This window comes from Bufo bufo, chromosome 4 (genome assembly GCF_905171765.1).
Source record: "Bufo bufo chromosome 4, aBufBuf1.1, whole genome shotgun sequence".
Lineage (NCBI taxonomy): Eukaryota > Metazoa > Chordata > Amphibia > Anura > Bufonidae > Bufo > Bufo bufo.
In genome coordinates this window covers 495781286-495808240 of record NC_053392.1, presented here as the reverse complement: position 1 = coordinate 495808240, position 26955 = coordinate 495781286, and the positions used below count along the sequence as shown (strand labels likewise).

At 43.3% G+C, this 26955-nt stretch overlaps 1 protein-coding gene across 1 annotated transcript in view; it reads right to left on the bottom strand.

Moving 5' to 3' along the window:
- ARHGEF33 (Rho guanine nucleotide exchange factor 33) overlaps positions 1-26955 on the bottom strand; it is a 148735-nt gene that overhangs the window by 33320 nt on the left and 88460 nt on the right. Inside the window, exon 13 of the mRNA XM_040429584.1 lies at positions 17174-17341. Coding sequence (XP_040285518.1) covers positions 17174-17341 — 168 coding nt within the window. The remainder of the gene's footprint in view (positions 1-17173; positions 17342-26955) is intronic.

Sequence of the window (26955 nt, the reverse complement as noted above, 5' to 3'; positions counted from 1 at the left end):
TCCCGGCACATCCTCCAATAGTCTATACTCGGGCTCCAGATTTGGGACTACAAGTGGCTCCCACTATAAGAAAACATCAAACTAAAACATTGATAACCCCATGGGCCAATTTAAAAGGTTTCTACAGGTGTTAGAGCTGTCAAAACTGTAGACAGACACACTTTGATAGAAACATCAGACAGATAATATCAACGTCCAATAATTTCAAATGGGAAATCAAAGAAATCTTGTCATGCAATAGTAGGGCAGTGACTTATATTGTTCAGTGCCCATGCCCAAAGCAGTACATCGGCCGTACAAAAAGGGTATTCAAGACCAGAATATCTGAACACATTAATAATATCAAGAAACAATCTGAAACGCATCCTCTATCCAAACATTTAAAATTATATCATGCAGGTGATCCAAGTAATATGAGCTATATGGCTATCCAATCGGTCAAGCAAGGCTGGAGAGGAGGTGATTTTGTGGCTAAAATGTCTAGACAGGAGTCCAAGAAAATATTCGAGTTTGGGTCCTTGATGCCTCAAGGTCTCAACTCAGAGATTGAAATTTTTGGGTTCCTATAGGTGAGATGGGTTGGTTTACACGGGGAGTCAAAGCCGGGCTGTTTTTCAGCGCATTGACCCCTCCTGCATCCCTTCCCTTCTCCCCCCAACGCCACATCCCAGCATGTAATATATTATTATATTAATTTTTATTGTACTTCTATTTAGATTTTTATTCTTAATTTTATTTATTTTTATTTTAATTGTATTTTATAATGTGAGCACTTATCTTAAATGTGTAACTTTATAGTGTAACATTGTAAAACGTATGCAGCAATGTACTGGAGTATACTGACTATCTATGTATTATAGGGTAAAGGTTGAGACTGTGTGATCGGCCCAGTCTAAAATCCGACCCATATTTTCTATCAAACCTTTCTATGCTAAAATCCAGTCATTTCAGCATTTGTTATACTTCAATTGTTTTATTTTTATTTCTAACATGTAATTTACACATGTATAAATATAATATAATAAGTAAGACACACATTGTGATATGTTTGTGGTCAGCAATTGATTATACCATTAAAGGTGAAGATTACGGCTGTGCAGCTAGCCCAGTCCGCAATCCGACCCATATTTTATAATAAACCCAAAAAGGGTATATAAAGCAACAACTTGTGTCTGTATCCAGCATTATACAATTATCTACTGAGGACGGAACTTGTTTCCGAAACGCGTCTAGTGTGTATTAAGACCAGGCTACCGGTGCGGTTTTTTTCCAAAAACGCAAGAGGATTTTTCTTCAACTATATACCGCTGCAAAGATTTTGTTCACCAAGAATCTACTAAGTGGACTGAAACTGTGTTGCTACATCTGACACTGCCACAAGGTAAACCCTGCTGCGTTCACTCTCCCTGGTCTGACAAGTTCAGGCAATTACCGGCTCAGCTCAGCTGTACCAGCTTCCGTTGGCCTGACGGTTCAGGCGCCTGCGTCACAAACCAGCGATCGACTACCTGGCTGGACACGTGGGACGCTGAGCGAGCGGGTCTGATGGTTTGCTCCGCAAGGAACAAGTAAGTGGAGCCCTGCAGATTGGAGAAAGCGTGGTTACTATCTGTCAGACGACATTTAAACACAGAGTCCCCCTTGTGGGAAACTACAACAAGGACAATCTTGAACCTTTGGTTCCAACTATTTGGCAAATTGGCATTTATAATCATGGACATTTGAGCGGTTCAATAGAATACCCCTTGCAGCCTAACTCTAGCCATTAGGTCTTATTCCTAGGAGTACTCCGGTTATTTAGGTTTGTGCGTGAGCTCCGCACTTATATACCTATTTACACATTTGTTTTATGTATGTATGCTGATACTGACACCAAGTCAGTTTGTTTTGATTTAGTATATTAATAAATTTTATGCAAAAATACTGTGAGCCAGCCTACATTATTATTGACTTATTCCTTCTTTTCAGCTGGTAACTGAAAGGCTGAGCTCCAGTAGTTTGCTGGTGGAGCCTTTTCTAATTATCTGATACTAGAATATGAAAGCTGTATATCTTAAACTTGAATTTAACACTTGCAGATCTGGAAAATAAAAATACTGTTTTTTGAAAAAGAAAAGTGTGTTTTTCAAACCCCAGAAAATGATGGGTGTATTTCTACATTAAATTGCACACTGACTAAGGGCTCTTTCACACCTGCGTTGTTGTGTTCCGGCATAGAGTTCCGTCGTCGGGGCTCTATGCCGGAAGAATCCTGATCAGGATTATCCTAATGCATTCTGAATGGAGAGAAATCCGTTCAGGATGCATCAGGATGTCTTCAGTTCCGGAACGGAATGTTTTTTGGCCGGAGAAAATACCGCAGCATGCTGCGCTTTTTGCTCCGGCCAAAAATCCGGAACACTTGCCGCAAGGCCGGATCCGGAATTAATGCCCATTGAAAGGCATTGATCCGGATCCGGCCTTAAGCTAAACGTCGTTTCGGCGCATTGCCGCATCCGACATTTAGCTTTTTCAGAGTGGTTACCATGGCTGCCGGGACGCTAAAGTCCTGGCAGCCATGGTAAAGTGTAGTGGGGAGCGGGGAGCAGTGTACTTACCGTCCGTGCGGCTCCCCGGGCGCTCCAGAGTGACGTCAGGGCGCCCCAAGCTCATGGATCATGTGATCACATGGATCACGTCATCCATGCGCATGGGGCGCTCTGACGTCATTCTGGAGCGCCCGGGGAGCCGCACGGACTGTAAGTATACCGCTCCCCCGCTCCCCACTACTACTATGGCAACCAGGACTTTAATAGCGTCCTGGGTGCCATAGTAACACTGAACGCATTTGGAAGACGGTTCCGTCTTCAAATGCTTTCAGTACACTTGCGTTTTTCCGGATCCGGAGTGTAATTCCGGCAAGTGGAGTACACGCCGGATCCGGACAACGCAAGTGTGAAAGAGGCCTAATACAGATGTTGTAGATTAACAAAAAAAGTCTTTTTTTGCTAACAGAATATTAAAGCTGTATATATTAAACTTGAATTTAACACTTGCAGATCTGGAAAATAAAAATACTGTTTTTTGAAAAAGAAAAGTGTGTTTTTCAAACCCCAGAAAATTATGGGTGTATTTCTACCTTAAATTGCACACTAACTAATACAGATGTAAATTGACAAAAGAGTGTTTTTTTTGCTAACAGAATATGAAAGCTGTATATATTAAACTTGAATTTAACACTTGCAGATCTGGAAAATACTGTTTTTTGAAAACAAAAAAGTGTGTTTTTCAAACCCCAGAAAATGATGGGTGTATTTCTACCTTAAATTGCACACTGACTAATACAGATGTTGTAGATTGCCAAAAAAGTCTTTTTTTGCTAACAGAATATGAAAGCTGTAGATATTAAACTTGAATTTAACACTTGGGTGTATTTCTACCTTAAATTGCACACTGACTAATACAGATGCATCAAAGGCTGCCAACTAATTTTTTTGTCCCCAAATGAGTGTTTGTTTAACCACCTCAGCTCCCCTAGCTTAAACACCCTTAATGACCAGACCACTTTTTACAATTCTGCACTACACTACTTTCACGGTTTATTGCTCGGTCATTCAACTTACCACCCAAATGAATTTTACCTCCTTTTCTTCTCACTAATAGAGCTTTCATTTGGTGGTATTTCATTGCTGCTGACATTTTAACTTTTTTTGTTATTAATCGAAATTTACCGATTTTTTTACAAAAAAATAAATTTTTCACTTTCAGTTGTATTTTTCAAATAAAACAACATTTCTATTTAAATTTTTCCCTAATATTATTGTTCTACATGTCTTTGATAAAAAAAATGTTCTAGGAACAAATGCCTGAAGAGGGGCACACTTGTGTAGAAATTGTCCGCATAAAGATGGTACCCCTTGCCAAATAAGGGTGACACCAAGTCCCAGACTGTCTTCCCACTGCTCCCCAGGTAGTCAGGACAACCGACCGGCTCCAGGGTCTGATCTTTTCCCTCATAGATCCTAAATTTGTGGGTATAGCCTGTGGCCCTTTCACAGAGCTTATACAATTTGACCCCATACCGCGCGCTTGCTTGGGATGTATTGTTTGAAGCCAAGGCGCCCGGTAAAATGTATAAGGGACTCGTCTATGCAGATGTTTTTCTCAGGGGTATACAAATCTGCAAATTTGGTGTTGAAGTGGTCTATGAGGGGCCGAATTTTGTGGAGCCGGTCAAAAGCTGGGTGGCCTCTGGGACGAGAGGTGCTGTTGTCGCTAAAGTGCAGGAAACGCAGGATGGTCTCAAATCGTGTCCTGGACATGGCAGCAGAGAACATGGGCATGTGATGAATTGGGTTCATGGACCAATATGACCGCAATTCATGCTTTTTGGTTAAGCCCATGTTGAGGAGAAGGCCCAGAAAAATTTTAAATTCGGAAACTTGGACGGGTTTTCACCGGAAAGACTGGGCATAATAGGTTCCCGGGTTGGCGGCTATAAATTCAGTGGCATATCGGTTTGTTTCTGCCACAACTAAGTCCAAGAGCTCCGCAGTCAAGAACAGCTCAAAAAAACCCAGGGCCGAACCGATCTGAGCTGTCTCAACCCGAACTCCAGACTGGGCGGTGAAAGGGGGAACTACTGGTGCGGCTGAAGTTGGACTGTTCAGTAAAGCAACGTTTGGTTCACTATACCATCTGTGTACCTTAGTTATTCCAACTATAAATCGTTGTGCCACCGTTACAGGCACTGGCGTCACGAATCCAACAGGGACCTTGCCCCAGGCACTCAAAATACCTGTAGCATCCAGGGCACCTCATCCACCATCAGGCCTGGTCCCTACATACCGAGTGTGCCCCAGAGGAACTGTGTCTACCTCTCCTTCACTGCCGCATGCCTGCCCAGGGTTCTCCAATACAGTGAGCAACCCTCGATTGCCCATAACCGTGACCTCGCTTCGCTATACCCTGCAGGTCTGGCGTGCTGCATATATAAGCCTGTAATTTCACAGGTGCTGATGCTGCAAAGCCTGAAAAATTGTATTTTTGTCAAAAGAGTGTGTTTTTCAAACCCCAGAAAATGATGGGTGTATTTCTACCTTAAATTGCACACTGACTAATACAGATGTTGTAGATTGCCAAAAAAGTCTTTTTTTGCTAACAGAATATGAAAGCTGTAGATATTAAACTTGAATTTAACACTTGCAGATCTGGAAAATACAGTTTTTTGAAAAAAGTTGTGTTTTTAACCGCCTCCGGACCGCCTAACGCAGGATCGCGTTCCGGAGGCGGCAGCTCTGCGCACAGTCACGCATATATACGTAATCTCGCGAGACGCGAGATTTCGCTCAAAGTTAGAGGGGGGTCACGTCATCAGCTTGCCAGTCAATGATCGTCGCTGGCAAGCTGATGATTTTTACAAAATCGAATCAGAAGCCAGTTAACACATTATATTTGTAAATATGATGTGTTAAATGGCTTCTCTGCCCCTCATAGACCACTTCAACCAGAAATTTGCAGATTTGTATACCCCTGAGCAAAACATCTGCGTAGACGAGTCCCTAATACATTTTACCGGGCGCCTTGGCTTCAAACAATACATCCCAAGCAAGCGCGCGGTATGGGGTCAAATTGTATAAGCTCTGTGAAAGGGCCACAGGCTATACCCACAAATTTCGGATCTATGAGGGAAAAGATCAGACCCTGGAGACGGTCGGTTGCCCTGACTACCTGGGGAGCAGTGGGAAGACAGTCTGGGACTTGGTGTCACCCTTATTTGGCAAGGGGTACCATCTTTTCGTGGACTATTTCTACACAAGTGTGCCCCTCTTCAGGCATTTGTTCCTAGAACAGATTGGCTGCTGTGGCACCGCACAAACTAGTCGCGTGGGCTTCCCCCAACTGCTCGTTATCATCCGTCTTGCAAGGGGGGAGAGGGCTGCCTTGTGTAACGAAGAACTGCTCGCGGTGAAATGGAGAGACAAGCGTGACGTTTACATGCTCTCCTCCATTCACGCAGACACGACAATACAAATTGAGCGAGCAACCCGTGTCATTGAAAAGCCCCTCTGTGTCCACGACTATAATTTGCTCATGGGAGGGGTGGACTTTAATGACCAGATGTTGTCTCCGTATTTAGTTTCCCGACGCACCAGACGCTGGTATAAGAAGGTGTCTGTATATTTAATTCAATTGGCTGCATATAATAGTTTTGTTCTCTACAGTAAGGCTGGGAGAACACGATCCTTCCTCAAATTTCAGGAAGAGATCATCGAGAACCTCCTGTATCCAGAAGGTTCCGTGGCCCCATCCACCAGTGTAGTTAGCCGTCTACACGAGCGACATTTCCCCAGTGTCGTTGCCGGTACCTCAACCCAATAGTCACCCCGAAAAAGATGTCATGTCTGTAGCAGGAGTGGAATAAGGCGTGACACCCGCTATTTCTGTCCTGACTGCCCTGACCACCCTGCCCTATGCTTTGGAGAGTGTTTCCGGAAGTACCACACACAGGTACACTTAGCATAGGGATTGCATCTCCCAGGACAGGCACACAGGGCTATTAGGGCCCTTTCTCTCACAGCTGCTGCAAACCTCTCCTTTCACCTGGAATAAAGTGCATAATGTACTTCGCCACATCTTTGGGCGATTTGCGCTTTGCACATTGTCCCATGGGGAAGGAGAGGTTTGTCCTATAAAAGGTTAAAAAAAAACAAAAAAAAAAACAGTAAGCAAAAAAGTTAACTTTCAGTTCAAAAAGTTAAATAAAGTTTATATGTTCTGTTCAAAAGTTATCATAAAGTTAATAAAATTTATTGCGTTGCGGCCTGGTTTTTTCTTTTTTGCTTTGTTTTTTTTACCTTCCAGGTGGACCAACCGATCGACTAGCTGCAGCACTGATGTGCATTCTGACAGAAGCATTGCGCTGCTGTCAGATTACACACAAGTCTGTGTATGCGGCGCTGCAAGACGAGATTTCTCCTCTGCAGTAAAAGATACGTTTGCCGAGGCATATGAGCTGAGGAGGCGGCGGTTTTCATATGCTTTGGCAAAAACTTTGTATATATATAAAAAAAAAAAATCCCGGCAATGATTTATTCATCCACATCGATTGATGTGAATGGAGAAATCTGGTTTGCCAGGGCATACGGGCTAAGTGGGTATGGATGTTGGGAGGAGCTCCTATGTCCTGGCAGACGCCTTTCCCCTCCTTTTTTTTTTTGGCAGAGATTTTTTCATCCACATTGATCGATGCGAATGAAGAAATCTGTGCCGTTCATTTTTTCTTTCAGCCCAGAGGCTGAACGAAAAAAAATAATCTCATTACCCGTATGCTCAATATAAGGAGAATAGCAGAAACTCCTAATGCTGGCCATACATGTAATGATTGCGGAGACCCTCAAATGCCAGGGCAGTACAAACACCCCACAAATAACACCATTTTGGAAAGAAGACACCCCAAGGTATTGGCTGAGGGGCATATTGAGTCCATGAAAGATTGAAATTTTTGTCTCAAGTTAGCGGAAAGGGAGACTTTGTGAGAAAAAAAACAAAAAAATCAATTTCCGCTAACTTGTGCCAAAATTTTTTTTTTTTCTATGAACTCGCCATGCCCCTCATTGAATACCTTGGGGTGTCTTCTTTCCAAAATGGGGTCACATGTGGGGTATTTATACTGCCCTGGCTTTTTAGGGGCCCTAAAGCGTGAGAAGAAGTCTGGGATCCAAATGTCTAAAAATGCCCTCCTAAAAGGAATTTGGGCACCTTTGCGCATCTAGGCTGCAAAAAAGTGACATACATGTGGTATCGCCATACTCAGGAGAAGTTGGGGAATGTGTTTTGGGGTGTCATTTTACATATACCCATGCTGGGTGAGAGAAATATCTTGGTCAAATGCCAACTTTGTATAAAAAAATGGGAAAAGTTGTCTTTTGCCGAGATATTTCTCTCACCCAGCATGGGTATATGTAAAATGACACCCCAAAACACATTCCCCAACTTCTCCTGAGTACGGCGATACCACATGTGTGACACTTTTATGCAGACTAGGTGGGCAAAGGGGCCCACATTCCAAAGAGCACCTTTCGGATTTCACAGGGCATTTTTTACAGATTTTGATTTCAAACTACTTCTCACGCATCTGGGCCCCTAAAATGCCAGGGCAGTATAACTACCCCACAAGTGACCCCATTTTTGAAAGAAGACACCCCAAGGTATTCCGTGAGGGGCATGGCGAGTTCCTAGAATTTTTTATTTTTTGTCACAAGTTAGCGGAAAATGATGATTTTTTTTGGATTTTTTTTTCTTACAAAGTCTCATATTCCACTAACTTGTGAAAAAAAATAAAAACTTCCATGAACTCACTATGCCCATCATGAAATACCTTGGGATGTCTTCTTTCCAAAATGGGGTCACTTGTGGGGTAGTTATACTGCCCTGGCATTCTAGGGGCCCTAATGTGTGGTAAGTAGTTTGAAATCAAAATCTGTAAAAAATGGCCGGTGAAATCCGAAAGGTGCTCTTTGGAATGTGGGCCCCTTTGCCCACCTAGGCTGCAAAAAGTGTCACACATGTGGTATTGCCGTACTCAAGAGAAGTTGGGCAATGTGTTTTGGGGTTTCATTTTACATATACCCATGCTGGGTGAGATAAATATCTTGGTCAAATGCCAACTTTGTATAAAAAAATGGGAAAAGTTGTCTTTTGCCAAGATATTTCTCTCACCCAGCATGGGTATATGTAAAATGACACCCCAAAACACATTGCCCAACTTCTCCTGAGTACGGCAATACCACATGTGTGACACTTTTTTGCAGCCTAGGTGGGCAAAGGGGCCCACATTCCAAAGAGCACCTTTCGGATTTCACCGGCCATTTATTACAGATTTTGATTTCAAACTACTTTGCACGCATTCGGGCCCCTAAAATTCCAGGGCAGTATAACTACCCCACAAGTGACCCCATTTTGGAAAGAAGACACCCCAAGGTATTCGCTGATGGGCATAGTGAGTTCATGGAAGTTTTTATTTTTTGTCACAAGTTAGTGGAATATGAGACTTTGTAAGAAAAAAAATCAAAAAAAAAATCATCATTTTCCGCTAACTTGTGACAAAAAATAAAAAGTTCTATGAACTCACTATGCCCATCAGCAAATACCTTAGGGTGTCTACTTTCCGAAATGGGGTCATTTGTGGGGTGTTTGTACTGTCTGGCCATTGTAGAACCTCAGGAAACATGACAAGTGCTCAGAAAGTCAGAGCTGCTTCAAAAAGCGGAAATTCACATTTTTGTACCATAGTTTGTAAACGCTATAACTTTTACCCAAACCATTTTTTTTTTTAACCCAAACATTTTTTTTTTATCAAAGACATGTAGAACAATAAATTTAGAGAAAAATTTATATATGGATGTCGTTTTTTTTTGCAAAATTTTACAACTGAAAGTGAAAAATGTAATTTTTTTGCAAATAAATCGTTAAATTTCGATTAATAACAAAAAAAGTAAAAATGTCAGCAGCAATGAAATACCACCAAATGAAAGCTCTATTAGTGAGAAGAAAAGGAGGTAAATTTCATTTGGGTGGTAAGTTGCATGACCGAGCAATAAACGGTGAAAGTAGTGTAGTGCAGAAGTGTAAAAAGTGGCCTGGTCATTAAGGGTGTTTAAGCTAAGGGGGCTGAGGTGGTTAAAACCCCAGAAAATGATGGGTGTATTTCTACCTTAAATTGCACACTGAATAATACAAATGTTGTAGTTTGCCCCCAAAAAATTGTGATTTGCAATGTCCCAAAAGCTCAGATGCAGTGCTGGTGCACTGAGCATGCATAAAATGGCTGCCGCCGCCACCCACCTAACTAACATAATTCTAAAAGTTTGTATTTTTTGGTCAATGAGCTCAGGGCAGGGTAAAACGATAGTGCCCTGCACCCACACAACTATTTGTCTGTAGATCGCTGAGTTAGATTCTCTCCTATGCTCTCCCTGAAATCACAAGTCCAGCAGCATAATCTCCCTACACTTGCAACAGCAGAGTGACGTGCAGCGCTACGTGACCCAAGCTTATATAGAGCCTGGGTCACATGCTGCTCTGGCCAATCACAGCCATGCCATCAGTAGGCATGGCTGTGATGGCCTCTTGGGGCAAGTAGTATGACGCTTGTTAATTGGCTTCTGTGCAGCCTTTCAAAAAGCGCAAAGAAAGCGCCGAACACCGAACCCGAACCCGAACTTTTACGGAAATGTTCGGGTTCGGGTCCGGGGTCCCAAAATCCTAAAGTTCAGTACGAACCCGAACTTTACAGTTCGTGTTCGCTCAACCCTAATCTTGAGAGATCACTGTATAGTTTTATGGGAAATAATCAGCAAAACTTATAATTTATAAATTTATATCTGTGCTTTATCTGAACTTAAAGGGGTTGACTCATCACAGACAATGGGGGCATATCACTAGGATATGCCCCCATTGTCTTTTAGGTGGGGGTCTCACCGCTGGGACCTGTACCTATATGCGGAACGGAGCCCTGCAAAGTGCTAGCTGGAGGACTCTGTTCCGGCCACCACCAAGCTCACATGACCGGCCACCGCTCTCATTCACTTCTATGGGCCCGACGGAAATAGCCGAGCCAGTGCTCGGCTATTTTCGGTGGCACCATAGAAAATAAATGGAGGGCGGCTGCGCATGCGCAGTGCGCCCTCCACCACTTTCGGGGCTTCGTTCTCAATATACAGTGAGGTCCATAAATATTGGGACATGGACACAATTCTAACATTTTTGGCTCTATACACCACCACAATGGATTTGAAATGAAACGGACAAGATGTGCTTTAACTGCAGACTGTCAGCTTTAATTTGAGGGTATTTACATCCAAATCAGGTGAACGGTGTAGGAATTACAACAGTTTGCATATGTGCCTCCCACTTGTTAAGGAACCAAAAGTAATGGGACAATTGGCTTTTCAGCTGTTCCATGGTCAGGTGTGTGCAGGGGCGTACATAAAAATCACTGGCCCCCATAGCAGGAATCTAAATTGGGCCCCCATTCCCCTTTTATAGCCCCTCCTTTTGTTCCATGAACTATTCTTGCTGCTGCGTTTTATAATTTATGCCACCAGGGCCGGATTGGGATTACAAAACAGCCCTGGCACACAAAAGAGGTATAATAGATGCAGTCTGTACAGGTATATAGTATATTCCCTAGTGTTCTGATATGTGAGGTACAGGGTATAATATATGCAGTGTGTACAGGTATATAGTATATACAGCAGTGTACTGATATGTGAGGTACGGGATATAATATATGCAGTGTATACAGGTATACAGTATATACAGTAGTGTAATATGTGAGGTACGAGTACGAGGTATAATAGATGCAGTGTGTACAGGTATATAGTAAATACAGCAGTGTATTGACACCTCGTACCTCACATATCAGTACACCGCTGTATATACTATATATCTGTACACATTGCATCTATTATACCTTGTACCTCACATATCAGTGCACTGCGGTATATACTATATATCTGTACATATTGCATGTATAATACTGTGTAATATATTCAGTGTGTGTGTGTATGTGTGTGTGTGTGTATGTATATATATATATATATATATAAATATATATATATATATATATATATATACACACAGAGCAGTGTATTGATGTGACACATAGAGGGTATAATACTGTAGATGCAGTGTTTACAGAAATATGTGGTCAGTTATACACTATGGTCACTGTGTGTGTGAGGTACATGAGGTAGTGGTCACTGTAACTGTCTGAAGTATTATACATGAGTGAGCAATGAGTAAAAACAGGGCATGGAGGAAGGGGGGGGGGGGGGTAAATGATGAAAAGTGGAGGACCTCTTACCACTCCATTCCAGTCTGTATGGATCCATGCAGAGCTGCTTGTGAACTTCTAATACTTGCTGTTAGGGGTTGAAGGACCTGTGATGATGTCATCACAGGTCCTGGCAGATATACATTTGAAACCTAGGAACTACACCATTTTTGGTGCAGTTCCTTTGCTAGATTCTGCAGGACCTGTGATGTTGAAGATGATGTCATCACAGGTCCTGGCAGATGCACTGTTCTAACCTAGGAACTACCCTTTACACTGTGCTGTTCCCTTACAGGACCTGTGATGACATCATCAAAGGTCCTTTAGCTTTGTCTGTCCCCTTGTACAGCTATTAGTGACTGACAGATGTCTCTGTATACACTTTTACACAGAGAATGTTATAAATCTCTGATAACACCTCCCCGTGTACAGCTATCAGTGACTGACAGCTATCTCTGTATACACACTTATGCAGAGAATTCTATCAATCATTGATAACACCTCCCCTGTGTACAGCTATCAGTGACTGACAGCCATTTCTGTATACACACTTACACAGGTAATGCTATCAATCACTGATAACATCTCCCCTGTGTACAGCTATCAGTGACTGACAGCTATGTCTGTTTAAACACTTACACAGAGAATGCTATCAATCACTGATAACACCTCCCCTGTGTACTGCTATCAGTGACTGACAGTTATCTCTGTATACACACTCACACAGATAATGCTATCAATCACTGATAACATCTCCTCTGTGTACAACTGAAGTCAGGAAAAGCAGAGATTTAAATGTATTAATTATAGATTTTACTGAATCTTTACCCACAAAGATTTATATCACTCTGCTCAGCTCCTTCTCCTATATAACCTGCTGCCTACAGAGTACACTGCATTTTGTATGCTTCCTGCAAATTACACTGCATTTTGTGGTGACAAGTAGTCTTTAATGGGAATCTGTCACATAGTTTTCCCTTATTACACATCTGGCAGTGTTCTCCTGTACACCAAATCAGCATTCTAAATATACCTTTATTAGCATTTGTGTGAGTTGCTTGCAGCAGAAAACGCTCATTATTTGTTTTGCAAATCAGGCACCAAGTGCCCAGGGGGTGTTATCTATCTTGCATGTGCCCAAGCCTTCCTGTCCTAAATGTTCATAGTAGCTCCTCCCCCCCTACCTAACGCCTTCCCCCTTTTTCTGTGATGTCAGTCATCCCCCTAGGTGAAATGCTGTCCATGAAAACACAGTTGTGGGCATCAGCTAAACAGTTTGTAATGAGCATGAACCATCAAGCAGCAAGGCACAGCCCCAACAAAAGAAGAGGAGTAACTGTGGACATTGACTTTATAGCTCCTCTACTTCTTCCAGCAGGCCTGCTGTGTGCTGCTTGTCGGTGCATGCACATTACAAGCTGTGAAGCTAATGACTAGTGTTGATCACGAATATTCGAATTGCAAATTTTTATCTCGAATATCGGCACTTCGAGAATTCACGAATATTTAGAATATAGTGATATATATTCGTAATTTCGAATATTCTTTTCGAATATTTTTTTTAAATGAGTACACATGATCCCTCCCTGCTTCTAGCTTGTGGGCCAATGAGAAGGCTGCAATATCTTTGACTTTAGGAGTAGTGTTGATTGCGAATTTTCGTAATGCGAATTTCCGTAATAAAAATGTTCATAGTGCGAATTTTTGTAATGAGAATCAATGAGATCGCGAAAACTCAGATCCGATGGTATATTCTAACCCCTAGGCATTCCCATGGTGACGGGGACTCTTGTCGGGGAGGAGTATGCCAAACTGGAACAACTGTACAGATTTTAAAAAAAAAGACGAATATTCTAAAAACAAATATATTCGTTTTTTAGAATATTCCTAATATTCAAAAACAAGAATATATAGCAATATAGCGAATATTTAAAAAAAAACGAATATAGACCAATTTAGCTAATATAGTGCTATAATCTTTGTCTAATAGTTGTAATTTTTGTCTCATCTTAAGTACAGATTGGAAAAAAATGACAGCAATATAAAAAAAAGATTATAGCACTATATTAGCTAAATTGTTCTACATTTGTTTTTTGTTTTTGAATATTCGCTATATTGCTATATATTCTTGTTTTAGAAAATTACGAATATTCGAAAAACGAATATATAGCACTATATCAAATATATTCGTTTTTTAGAATATTCGTCTCATAGCACTATATTAGCTAAATTGCTCTATATTAGTTTTTTTTCGAATATTCGCTATATTGCTATATATTCTTGTTTTTGAATATTCCGAATATTCTGAAAAACTAATATATTAGTTTTCTAGAATATTCGTCTTTTTTTTTTAAATCTGTACAGTTGTTCCACTTTGGCATACTCCTCCCCGACAAGCGTCCCCGTCACCATGGGAACACCTGGGGGTTAGAATATACCATCGGATCTGAGTTTTCACAATCTCATTGATTTTCATTACGAAAATTCGCATCATGAAAATTCTCATCACGAAAATTCTCATGCCGAAAATTCACAATCAACACTACTCCTAACGAATATTCGGATTTGCGAATATTCAACGAATATTCTACTAAATATTCGCAAACTATTGCAAATTCGAATATGACCCCTGCCGTTCATCACTACTAATGACCACAGCCACAGCAGTGTTTGGCACCAGACTGCATTTCACTGAGGAAGTTGAATAACATCATAAGGCGTCATGAACATTTAGGGCAGGAGGGCTTGGGCACATGGAGGACGGATAACACCCCCCTGGACACTTGAGGCTTAATTTCCATAACAAATAAAGTACGTTTTATGCTGCAACTCCCACAAATGCTAATATAGATATGTTTAGATTGCTGTTTTGGTGTACAGCAGAATACTGTCAGAAGTGTAATACGTGAAAAAGAGATAATAGATTCCCTTTAACCCCTTTACGCATTATCATGTACATGTAGGTAATAGCATAAAAGCTCTTGTATGGGGCAGTCTGCTGCACTGAGTGCACTCCATACGCGGCATGGACCCAGTCATATATCCCTCGGATGCCATGGTCAATAGCGATTTCATAATCTGTGGAGTTAGGCAGAGAGAGGGAGCTTATGGTGTATGGGACAAACGATCAAAAGATCACAGGTTTTTACCCCGTACAAATGTTGAAAGTTATGTTAAAAGTGAAAAAATTAAAGTCTTAAAAATGAATATCACTCCCTCTTCCAATTTTGCATATAAGTATAAATAAAAATTTTAAAAATAAACATAACTGGTATTGCCGCATCCTTACATTTTTTCAACTATTGTTCTACTACTGTTTTTCCTGCGCAATGTATGCCATAACAGAAAAAATAAAGACACACAATTCGCCATTTTTTAGTCACCTTGTCCCCACACAAAAAATTGAATAACAGTGATCTGGTATCACCGTAATCAAATTGACCCACAGAATAAGGACATCATGTCAATTTTAGCGCACAGTGAATGCTGTAATATCAAAACCCCCAAAACCCTGGTGGAATTGTGAGGTTTTTTTTAATACAAGAGGTTTCAAAATACAAGACATGGTAAAGGTATGCTTCAGACACAGATCATAAACTTGCCCACATTCACTAATGTCAGTGCAACTACATGTTGTAAACAACACTAAAATTTGGGGCAACCTGTCAGTTTTTGCCGCATCTAGCCGTAGCACAATCTTCTACACCTAGCTCGCCAAGGCAGAAATAGGGTGTGGCTCTATGGGAAGGGGGCAAAGCCAAAGAGGCACCGTTTTGGACCAAAATTGTGCCTTAATCCTGTTGCAAAATTCTGACGCCAACTAAGCCAGCCATGGTTGGTATAAAGTTGGTGCAAAGGTGGTGGTGGGTTTGGTGCCTTTGATGTTGGGTTAATGGGGAGGAGGAGTGGTGAGGAGTGCAAGGCAGGACAGCAGGGGGGCCGGACAAGATGTGAAGACCAGACCATCTTCATAGTCTTATAGTAAAATAAAGTTTCTCTTTTACTGAATAAATTCTGGGTGTCACAGTGCAAATACCTAGCAGTAGGTACAGTTTTGAAGTGTCTAAGGGTACTTTCACAGTTTCGTCACAGGAGCTCAATACCGGAAAAAAACTGATCAGTTTTATCCTTATGCATTCTGAATGGAGAGCAATCCGTTCAGTATGCATCAGGATGCATCAGTTTAGTCTCTCTTACGTTTTGTGAAAGAAGAAAATACCGCAGCTTGCTGCAGTTTTCTCTCCAGCCAAAAATATACTGAACATTAAAGTGTATTAATGCCGGATCTGGCATTAAGGGTTACGGCAAAACGGATCCGGCTTTCAGGTCTGCGCATGCAAAAAAATGTTTATACCGGATCCGTTTTTCCAGATGACACCAGAGACCGGAGAGACGGATCAGGTATTTCAATGCATTTGTCAGACGGATCCGCATCTGGATCCGTCTGACAAATGCCATCAGTTTGCATCCGGATTGCCGGATCTGGCATACAGTTCCGGCGACAGAACTGCCTGCCAGAATCCTCTGCCGCAAGTGTGAAAGGTACTTACAGAGTAGGCTTTTCCAAAGGCTGTGTATAGAAAATGGCTATGATATAGATACATGCAATCTTCCCAAGTTACTGAAGGCGTTCAATCACTTTCGATATTTATCTGCGAGGTGCAGTCCTAGATCGGATGGCCAGTCCATCTCAATAGTGTGGTGGATGCCAGAAGCAATATATGCAGACCACCTGCAGCAAAGTCTAAAGCCGTATGCGTGCATTACCTTTACTGTCTCTGTCCAAGCATTGTCCCTTTATGGTATTCAGTGTTTCTTAGCAGTTTTCTGGCAGCTTTCACTCACAGGGATATTTCCCTGGACACAAAACAAGTCTTTCTCGTGGCTTTCTTACCATAAGACTTAACAGGGTGTGGGACCCACTACCCAGCAACTAACACTAAGACCTATTTTCTACTCTTATACATAGCCGTAACATAGTTTTAACAGTAAACCATAGGATTAACCCTTCAGCAGTGAACCACAGCATTAACCCTTTAGCAGTAACCCACAGAATTTATTAATCCTTTAGCAGTGAACCAACGGGTCACTGCACTCCCAGCTCCTTCTTTACTAAATACAACAGTAATCAATGAGAAGAAGTTGCGGCAACAAATTTACATTTTTGCCCATACTCTTTGAAAAGTGATGGTGGTGCACGTGGCAATAAAATTGTAAATGAAGGTAATTAAAATCACTTTATTTTATTTGACTGTTTGTTATTTTACTGAAATTCCCCTTTGAGTAATCTAGAAACCCCAAATATATCATTATAACCCCACAGGTCCCAGTAATCTCCATCATGGGTTAACTTACATGGCTGATGAAGAGGAGCCTGATGTGGTGGTGTAAGGTTGGAGGGTCTCATCAGAGTGGGCAGCATTTTCTTTAATGTTCACCGAATTAGTCAGACTAGGAGGAACTTCCTGGCCAGTCACCATGGACTGAGATGCAAGGCCTTTGTACAGTTTAATCAATGATGATCTAAAAGAGACAAGATGATTATGTAGATTTTACTACCCATAAGTTACAGATGCAAATGTATATCTGTTCAATATTAATAATTTTTAATAGAAGTGATTAGAAGAAGAAAAAAATCTCACTTTTTCAGAAACAGTGACATCTCACTTAGGCCTCATGCACACGACCATTGTTGTGGTCTGCATCCGAGCCGCAGAATTTACTTCAATGGGGCCGCAAAAGATGCGGACAGCACTCCGTATGCTGTCTGCATCCGTTGCTCCGTTCCGTGGCCCCACAAAAAAAATATAGCATGTCCTATTCTTGTCCGTTTTGCGGACAAGAATAGGCATTTCTACAATGGGCCGCCTGTTCCGTTCCGCAAATTGCGGAAGGCACGCGGGCGGCTTCAGTGTTTTGCGAATCAGCAATTTGCGGACCGCAAAAAACGGAATGGTCGTATGCATGAGGCCTTAAGCAGGGGTGCACAGCGTGTGGTCCAGCAGCCCTTGATACGATTCTATGCAACCCATAGCCATCCAGTCACAGACATGCTTGTTTGTGTTTAGTGGCTGTTCATATGCATTTTCCATGTCAAAGAAAAGGAGACTAAAGGGTTTTTTCTCTAGAAGTAGAATATTGGAGACCTATCTTCAGGATAGGTCACTAATATCAGATGCTTCGTTGAGTCATGTTGCCTCTTCGGTCACATGGCCTATGGTTTGCAATACCCAGCACAGCCACTATACAATGTACAGTGCTATTGCATACTGCGAGAAGGCATCAATATTCCACTCCCAGAAAAAAGTTAAATACTCTGCTGTCTCTGCAACTCATAAATTAAAATGTTAAGAGCCACACGCATGCATGACCACCTCTTTTCTGGAATTTGTTGAAGGGGCCCATTATCCTGATAGATGGAGGTCCTGGAAGTGGATCTGGCACTGATTAGACATTTATGTTATATAATTTGGATGGGTCAAAAATTTTGTGAAACTTGTGGCCCTTGGGATTGATTTCTTGTTTTGTGGCCCTCAAAATAAGGAAGGTTGTGCACCCTGGCTCTAAAGGCTCTATGTGGTTTTGCACGTCATGTACAATACTAGACGCAGACCATGAATAGACTTCTACTTTTCTGTGAACTTTGGGGGAGATTTATCATCTCCCTTGTGTCTGAATAGTGGTATTAATTATGAATGATCGCATCTCACAGTTTCTATGCCGTCTTCGCTACTTTTCATAAAGGGGGCATGGCAAGGAAGGGACGGGGCGTGATAAGCAGCCGCGACAAATTTACCTTCATTTACGTCAGTTTTCTGGCGCATATGAACCCAGAAATCTACGGCAGCTCTGAGCTGTCATAGACTTCTGTTTAGGCTCAGGGACTGCCGGAGGATGCGCCTAATTTTTAACAAGGCCTGCGCCTCATCATAAATTAAGCTCATCCTCCAGCAGTGCCAGTCTTGATAAATCTCCCCCTATGTCCCCTCCAACCTGGCACAATGCAGACAGCTGACCCAATTACACTCTTCAAAATTGAAATTGCAGCCCCAAGAAGGACAAGCCTTATGAGCATCAAGAAAGTAGCAGCTGACACTAAGATCTGCAGATGATCACATTTTCAAGCATCTTACGCCAATCTGTCACATTGGGGAGAGGCATTAAAGCCATTATAAAAGTTATTTAGTCACATGAAACCTCAAAAATCAGATCAAATTGTGAGGGACAATTGTGCAATGACTCCTGTTTGTCAACGTGACTGTTATCGCCATTTGCCACAAACTGAGAGGGACAGAATCCTGGAAATGGGAGACCTTGGTTTATCACTATGCACCTACACAGAGATATCCAAGCACCAGGGCCGCTGATAGGCCAGTACAGCTGGCCCAGTTGTACCGGGCCCGGCTGGCAGGGGGGCCCGGGCTGCCGACTCCCGAGCCATTTTAATTTTTTTGCTGTCAGTGGGCTGGCTCCAGTAACAGCAGGCAGTGTGGGGGCGGCGCTCACTCACTGACGTCACACGCCTGCTCCTCCCACTAGGCGGCGCAGGCGCGTGACGTCAGTGAGTGAGCGCTGCCGCCCGCACTTGTTACTGGAGGCTGGAGGGTGGAGGGAGGAGGCAGGAGCTGAATGTAAGGTAGTATTTTAGTAAAGAGATGAGCGCTGTGCCTGTGCTAAAATTAAAGTTACTGTCTGCAGCCTGCACGGCTGCACCGATTTATTAATGTATACTACTGTGAGTGGCGGGGGGGGATCTATATGGATGACGTCATGACGGCACTGTTATAGGGAGGGCGGGGGATCCGTGGATGGCACTGTTATGGGGGGGGGGGTCTGTCATGTGGATGACACTTATGGGGGGGGCCGGGGGGTCTGTGGATGACACTTATGGGGGGGATCTGTGGATGGCACCATTATGGAGGGGGATCTGTGGATGACACTGTTATGGGGGGGATCTGTGGATGACACTGTTATGGGGGGATCTGTGGATGACTGTTATGGGGGGGATCTGTGGATGGCACTGTTATGGAGGGTATCTGTGAATGGCACTGTTATGGAGGGGTATCTGTGGATGACACATAGCATAAGATGCTATATACGGTATGTGTCATCCACAGATCCCCCTCTATAACAGTGCCATCCACAGATCCCCCCATAACAGTGCCATCCACAGATCACCCCCCATAACAGTGCCAGCCACAGATCCCCCATAGTAGTGTCATGCACAGATCACCCCCCATAACAGTGCCATCCACAGATCCCGCTCCATAATGGTGCCATCCACAGATCTCCTCCATAACAGTGCCATCCACAGATCCCCCCATAACAGTGCCATCCACAGATCCCCTCCATAACAGTGCCATCCACAGATCCTCTCCATAACAGTGCCATCCACAGATCCCCTCCATAACAGTGCCATCCACAGATCCCCTCCATAACAGTGCCATCCACAGATCCCCTCCATAACAGTGCCATCCACAGATCCCCTCCATAACAGTGCCATCCACAGATCCCCTCCATAACAGTGCCATCCACAGATCCCCTCCATAAAAGTGCCATTCACAGATCCCCTCCATAACAGTGCCATTCACAGATCCCCTCCATAACAGCGCCATTCACAGACGACCCCCCAGCGCCATAAATATCACTTGTAGACAAATCTGCATGTTGTTTCAAGGCGGCGTCTGGGGAGGGGCCAAGGGCGGGGCCAGGGGTGTGGCTGAAGGAGGGATCAGGGGGTGGAGCTGAAGGGGGCCCCGTCATGTATGCTGTACGGGGCCCCATGATTTCTATCAGCGGCCCTGCCAAGCACTGTTGAACATTGCGTGTCCCAATGGTTAAGATAATAAGGATAAACTGGAATGACAACAAGAGGTACACAGAGTTAAACCTGTTCATGGAGGGATCATCTGATCAGAAAGGCGGCATTGCCTAAACGTGCTACCATGGCCTTTAGCATCTTGTGCCTGCAATAAATGTACCTGTCCGAGCTCCAGTATTGTCATTCTCAGCTATGACACCCTGCGGGCCGCGAGAGCCGCGCTACTGAGCCATGCGCCCCCTGCTTCATTAGTTACAGTGCACAATGCTCTGCTTTCTCCGGACAGCAAGTGTGCACAGGGGGAGACAAGCAGTGGGCTAAATTACAGTCCATCTGCTCAATTACCTGTTCTGCTTCTAGGCTGACTTATAGGAGAATCGGGTCTCTGGACCAATCGGGTTCTGGTCCAGGGACCTGGCTCCTAATTGAAACCCCCTAATTCCATTAGACCATTGCCAGTGTTAGTCTTTGTTGGCTCACTAGCATTGTTTCCTTGTTCCCTGTTCCTATATTGCTATTGGTACTAACCCCGGCTTGTCTTCTGACCACTCTCTGTCTCATGCTGTGGTTCTGGGTAGCCTGCCTGGTTCTGACCCTTTTTGTATGACTCTGCTTTTGTGTTGTCCGTATTGTGTCTTGTTTGGCCTGCATTTCTATTAGTGTTGGGACTGTCGTCCAGTTGTGGTTCTGCTATTTAGGGCTTACGCTGCAAGTAGGTAGGAAAAGTGAGCTGAGTTCTAGTTCAGGGACTTGGTGCCCTCATTTGTCTCTATTTACAGTTGTGACAGTGTCCCATTGAGCACATCTGAGATGTCATTGGTCAGCTATTGCAAAGGGAGCTGTCACCAAGTGCATTCAGATTGACAGAACATTCCTCAGACAACTACTAATAACCTCACTGAAAAAATAATCACCAAAAAAATGAAACTAACTTTCGTATGTATGAAAATCCAAAAAGCTTTATTTTAAATATATAAACAGTACATACATGTATTATAAAACAGGCAGCACAAGGCGGGACACACAGATGAGGAGCAGAACCCAAGGAGAGGCCGGGAGATCAGTGCAAAAAAATACAGGGAAAAAGAATACTAGCTGAAAGAGCATACCTCAGAGTCTCATAGCAGCAACGCCCCAAACACAATGCAACAGAGGCGATTGTGGAGACTGAGGTTTAAGATGGAAGGAACACAAAGGAACACATTTAAACATACCCTGAATTGTGCAAAGATCTCTCGGCCAACTCCTGACCCAACACCGTTTCGCCAGTAGATCTGGCTTCTTTGCACTGATCTCCCGGCCTCTCCTTGGGTCCTGCTCCTCATCTGTGTGTCCCGCCTTGTGCTGCCTGTTTTATAATACATGTATGTACTGTTTATATATTTACAATAAAGCTCTTTGGATTTTCATACATACGAAAGTTAGTTTCATTTTTTTGGTGATTATTATGACTCCTTGGGGGTCCGATGTTTTGATATCATTCTGTCCGGTTAATATTGGTTGACTAATAACCTCACTGATAGCATGCCAAGGCGTGTAGGTCTGTCTTTCTTTGTGTGGCGCTCATACTCAATATTGAATAAATCAAGATGTAACATTTTGTTTCAATTCTTCTACAATTTGCTTATTATTAACATGTCTATCAATCCTATGATTTCTATAATTCCACGACTTTTCCTTCTTGGTGTTACAATTTTAATGTTAAGAAGTGCACAAACATTGAACACAGCACTGGGTCAGGAGCTGTGCAGTGAAATATATATTTAACGGCTTGCATTGTCTGGCCCTTTTGTTATAGTGACTGATAGTGGTACTAGCTGTTGGAAACCCACCGATCAACAAATGATGACATATTCTACTGATGTATTATTTATAAAATTGAAGACCATTGTATGGGTTTTACTCTTTGGTAATAAGAATCTGCCTCAAGCTTTGCTTTGTCTTTATTTTTGCTGCTAACTTGTCATTATGGCTATTTAAATTCTTTTTGTACTTTCTTACATTCTTTAAAATGTTATTTTACCACCAGATTTAGTGCTGGGTCAAACATTTTCCTGACAATGAACCCCATTGATTTTCTAATGCTTCTGACTCATTTATTTCCTTAAAGGGGTTAGCCCATGATTAATGTAAAGAAATGAAAATCAGAGATGATATAGAACATAATAATCAGTTTCTTACAAAGCTAAACTAGACCTATACCTCACAAGGATCCAGAGATCTCCCCATTTATTGCTCCAGTTGCTTTGCTACATTTCTTTAAAGATTACAGCTCATGGGGGGTGTTCCTTCTGCTGCAGATCTCTCCCTATCATAGGTCTGGGGACATGTGTCACCGCCAGTTCTGTGAGAAGGTCTGACAGACGTTCTTCTCTACCTCTTGTATGACGTTCTTTGTTTTGGTTTCACTTTGTCATCTCCTTTCCTTCTGCCAGGTGTCACTTATTTAGACTAATCGTCTTCCTTTATATTCCCTCCCATACTGCCTTACTTTGCGGTTTATACTAGTTCCTGGATGAAGTGTTCACTGCTGGAGGCTGCTGCTGCTGTTTGCTCAGATAAGTCTTTTCCTTTAATGTGTTTCCTTGCTGGCTTGATTCTAGGTGACCCTGACTCCGTCCATATTAAGTGCAGGGAGCCGGTGGTCGTGTCCCCTCACTATTATAGGGTTTTCAGGTGTCACACAGTCTTAGGTACATGGGCATGCAATTGTCTACCATTGAGACCCTTGCATGTGCATAGCAGTCAGGGAGAGCTCTTAGGGTTTTAAAGGGCTCACCTATATGCTCCTTAGTTTGGGATCAAGCCAGTCAGTCGTTTATTTATAAACTCCAGCTATCTGCAAACTTCACTCGTGACATTATAAACCACCAAAACCGTCTTAAGCATGGATCCGGTTTCAGCCTTGATTGACCGCATGCAAGGTCTTTTGCTGGAGGTAGCAGATCTCCGTAAAACTGTGTCTCAGTTTCAGGTGACCGGTTCTGCTGGCGTTCATGGAGTTTGTTCCAAGCCTAAGATCTCGCTTCCGGTTACGTTCTCCGGGGGTAGTGAGAATTTTGTTCGCTTTAGAGAGGCTTGCAAACTCCATTTTCACCTACTTCCCCATTCCTCTGGTGATGAGGAGCAGAGGGTGGGGATTATCATCTCGCTGCTCAGGGATAACGCTCAGTCTTGGGCCTTTTCGCTGCCGGTGGGGGGCACAGCCCCTCTGATCGGTGGATTAATTTTTTGTAGCCCTGGGGCAGATATACGATGACCCGGATCGTATTGCTCTGGCTGAATCTAAACTGCGTCTTTTATGCCAGGGTAAACAGTCCGCAGAAATATATTGCTCTGAATTTCGGAGATGGGCAGCTGATACTGGTTGGAATGATGCTGCGCTCCGAAGTCAATTTTGCCATGGTCTTTCGGAAAGATTGAAAGATGCATTTGCTTTTCATGAGAGACCAGCGTCCTTAGAGTCTGCCATGTCTCTAGCTGACTACTCTTTCCTGTCATATTCAGCCCAAGGACAGTGGGGCTGTCTCATTCAGTGCGCAGGGGTCTCAGTCTGTCTCAATCCCCTCTGAGGAGGAGGCCATGCAGCTGGGTTTGCTTGCCTCTGATAGTAGAGGATTCAGCTCTCAGAGGAGGGTTTGTTTCTGTTGTGGGGGTATAAATCATTTGGCTAATGTTTGCTCCTCTAGGAGGTTCATGGAGTTTTCTGAGGGTAATAAAAAAATGAAAAAAAGAAACCCTCTAAAAACTTTCCATTTGCTACTATTGGCAAGGTTGATGCGGAAATTGAAGGTTTGCCGTTTGCTTTTAGTTCCCGTTTTCTCCTACCTGCCAGGGTGCCACTAGACAGCAAGAACATTGTTTGTGAGATTTTTGTAGATAGTGGAGCAGCTGTCAATCTCATTGATAATCAATTTGCAACAACGCATGGTTTCCAGGTGTGCACTTTAGAAAAGGATATACCTGTTTTTGCTATCGATTCCGCTTCACTTTCTCAAAGATCGTTAAAGGGCATAGTTCACAATATCCGTTTGACTGTGGGTGACGCTCATGTTGAGGATATGTCATGTTTCGCCTTAAGCGGATTACCTACTCCTTTAGTGTTGGGGCTACCCTGGCTCACTAAACATAACCCCACCATTGATTGGCAAGCAAGGCAAATATGGTTGGAGTGAGTTTTGCAGAGAGAATTGCCTCACGGCGTCTCTTTCAGAGGTTTCTACCAAGACTGTGCCATATTTTCTCTCTGAATTTTCTGATGCGTTTTCCGAGAGTGGTGTCCAGGAGTTGCCCCCTCACCGGGAGTACGACTGCCCTATTAATCTCATCCCAGGCGCCAAGCTGCCAAAATCACGATTATACAATCTCTCCCAACCTGAAAGAGTCGCTATGCGTACTTATATCTCTGAGAGCCTGAGAAAGGGACACATCCGACCCTCGAAGTCACCTGTTGCCGCTGTTTGTTTTTTTTGTTAAGAAAAAAGATGCTTCTTTAAAACCTTGTCTGGATTTCAGGGAGCTTAACCGTATCACGATTCAGGACCCATATCTGTTTCCTCTGATCCCGGACCTGTTTAACCAGATTGTTGGGGCTAAAGTTTTTTCTAAGTTGGATTTAAGAGGGGCATACAACCTAGTCAGGGTCAGGGAAGGGGACGAATGGAAGACAGCCTTCAATATCCCTGAGGGTCATTTCGAGAATTTGGTTATGCCCTTTGGTTTGATGAATGCTCCAGCCGTCTTCCAACATTTTGTGAACAGCATTTTTTATCATTTAATAGGGAAATTTGTACTGGTGTATCTAGATGACATTTAGATTTTTTCTCCTGATTTCAAGACTCATCGGGACCACCTATGTCAGGTCTTGCTGATTCTGCGGGAAAATTAATTGTACGCTAAACTGGAAAAATGTGTGTTTGCGGTTCCGGAGATTCAATTTCTTAGTTTTCTTCTCTCCGCTTCTGATTTTCGGATGTACCCTGAGAAGGTCCGCGCTGTGCTTGATTGGGAGCTTCCTGAGAATCAGAAGGCGCTGATGCGGTTTTTGGGTTTTTCCAATTATTACAGAAAGTTTATTTTGAAATTATTCCTCTGTTGTTAAGCCACTCACTGATATGACTAAAAAGGGGGTGGATTTTTTCTCGTGGTCGGTAGATGCGCTTAAAGCCTTTTCTAGTATTAAAGAGTGTTTTGCTTCCGCTCCCATTTTTGTACAACCTGATGTCTCTCTACCTTTTATTGTTGAGGTGGATGCTTCTGAGGTGGGTGTGGGTGCGGTCTTATCTCAGGGTCCCTCTCCTGCCAAATGGCGACCGTGTGCCTTTTTCTCAAGGAAACTCTCCTCTGCAGAGAGAAATTACGATGTGGGAGATAGGGAGTTGTTGGCCATCAAATTAGCTTTTGAGGAATGGCGCCATTGGTTAGAGGGAGCCAGACACCCTATTACCGTGTTTACCGACCATAAGAATCTGGCCTACTTGGAATCGGCCAAGCACATGAACCCGAGACAGGCCAGATGGTCTTTGTTCTTTTCTAGGTTTAATTTTGCTGTTACGTTCCCCCCTGGGGTTAAAAATGTGAAGGCGGATGCCCTGTCACATTGTTTTCCGGGAGGGGGGAACTTTGAAGACCCGGGTCCCATTTTGGCTGATGGGGTGGTCGTCTCTGCTCTTTATCCTGATTTGGAGGCAGAGGTTCAGGCAGCCCAGGCAGAGGCTCCTGATCTTTGTCCTCCTGGGAGGTTGTTTGTGCCTCTCGCTTTACGACACCCGGGGAGTAGAGCCACAGTGGATCTCATTGCTCGGAGATTCTGGTGGCCGGCTCTTCGTAAGACGGTTGAGGGTTTTGTGGCAGCCTGCGAGACCTGCGCTCGTGCCAAGGTCTCTCATTCCCGGCCATCGGGTTCTCTCCTCCCGTTACCCATTCCTTCCCGTCCTTGGACTCATCTGTCCATGGACTTCATTACGGACCTGCCTCATTTCTCGGGGAAGACTCTGATCCTGGTGGTAGTGGACCGTTTTAGCAAAATGGCGCATTTCCTTCCCTTTCCTGGGTTACCCAATGCTGAGACGCTGGCGCAAGCGTTTGTTGATCACATTGTTAAATTGCATGGCATTTCTTCAGACATCGTTTCTGATAGGGGCACGCAATTTGTTTCCAGATTCTGGAAGGCCTTCTGTTCTCGCTTGGGGGTTCGGTTGTCGTTCTCTTCTGCTTTTCACCCGCAGTCGAATGGTCAGACCGAACGCGTCAATCAGAATCTGGAGACATATCTGCGCTGTTTTGTGGCGGAGAATCAGGAGGATTGGTATTCTCT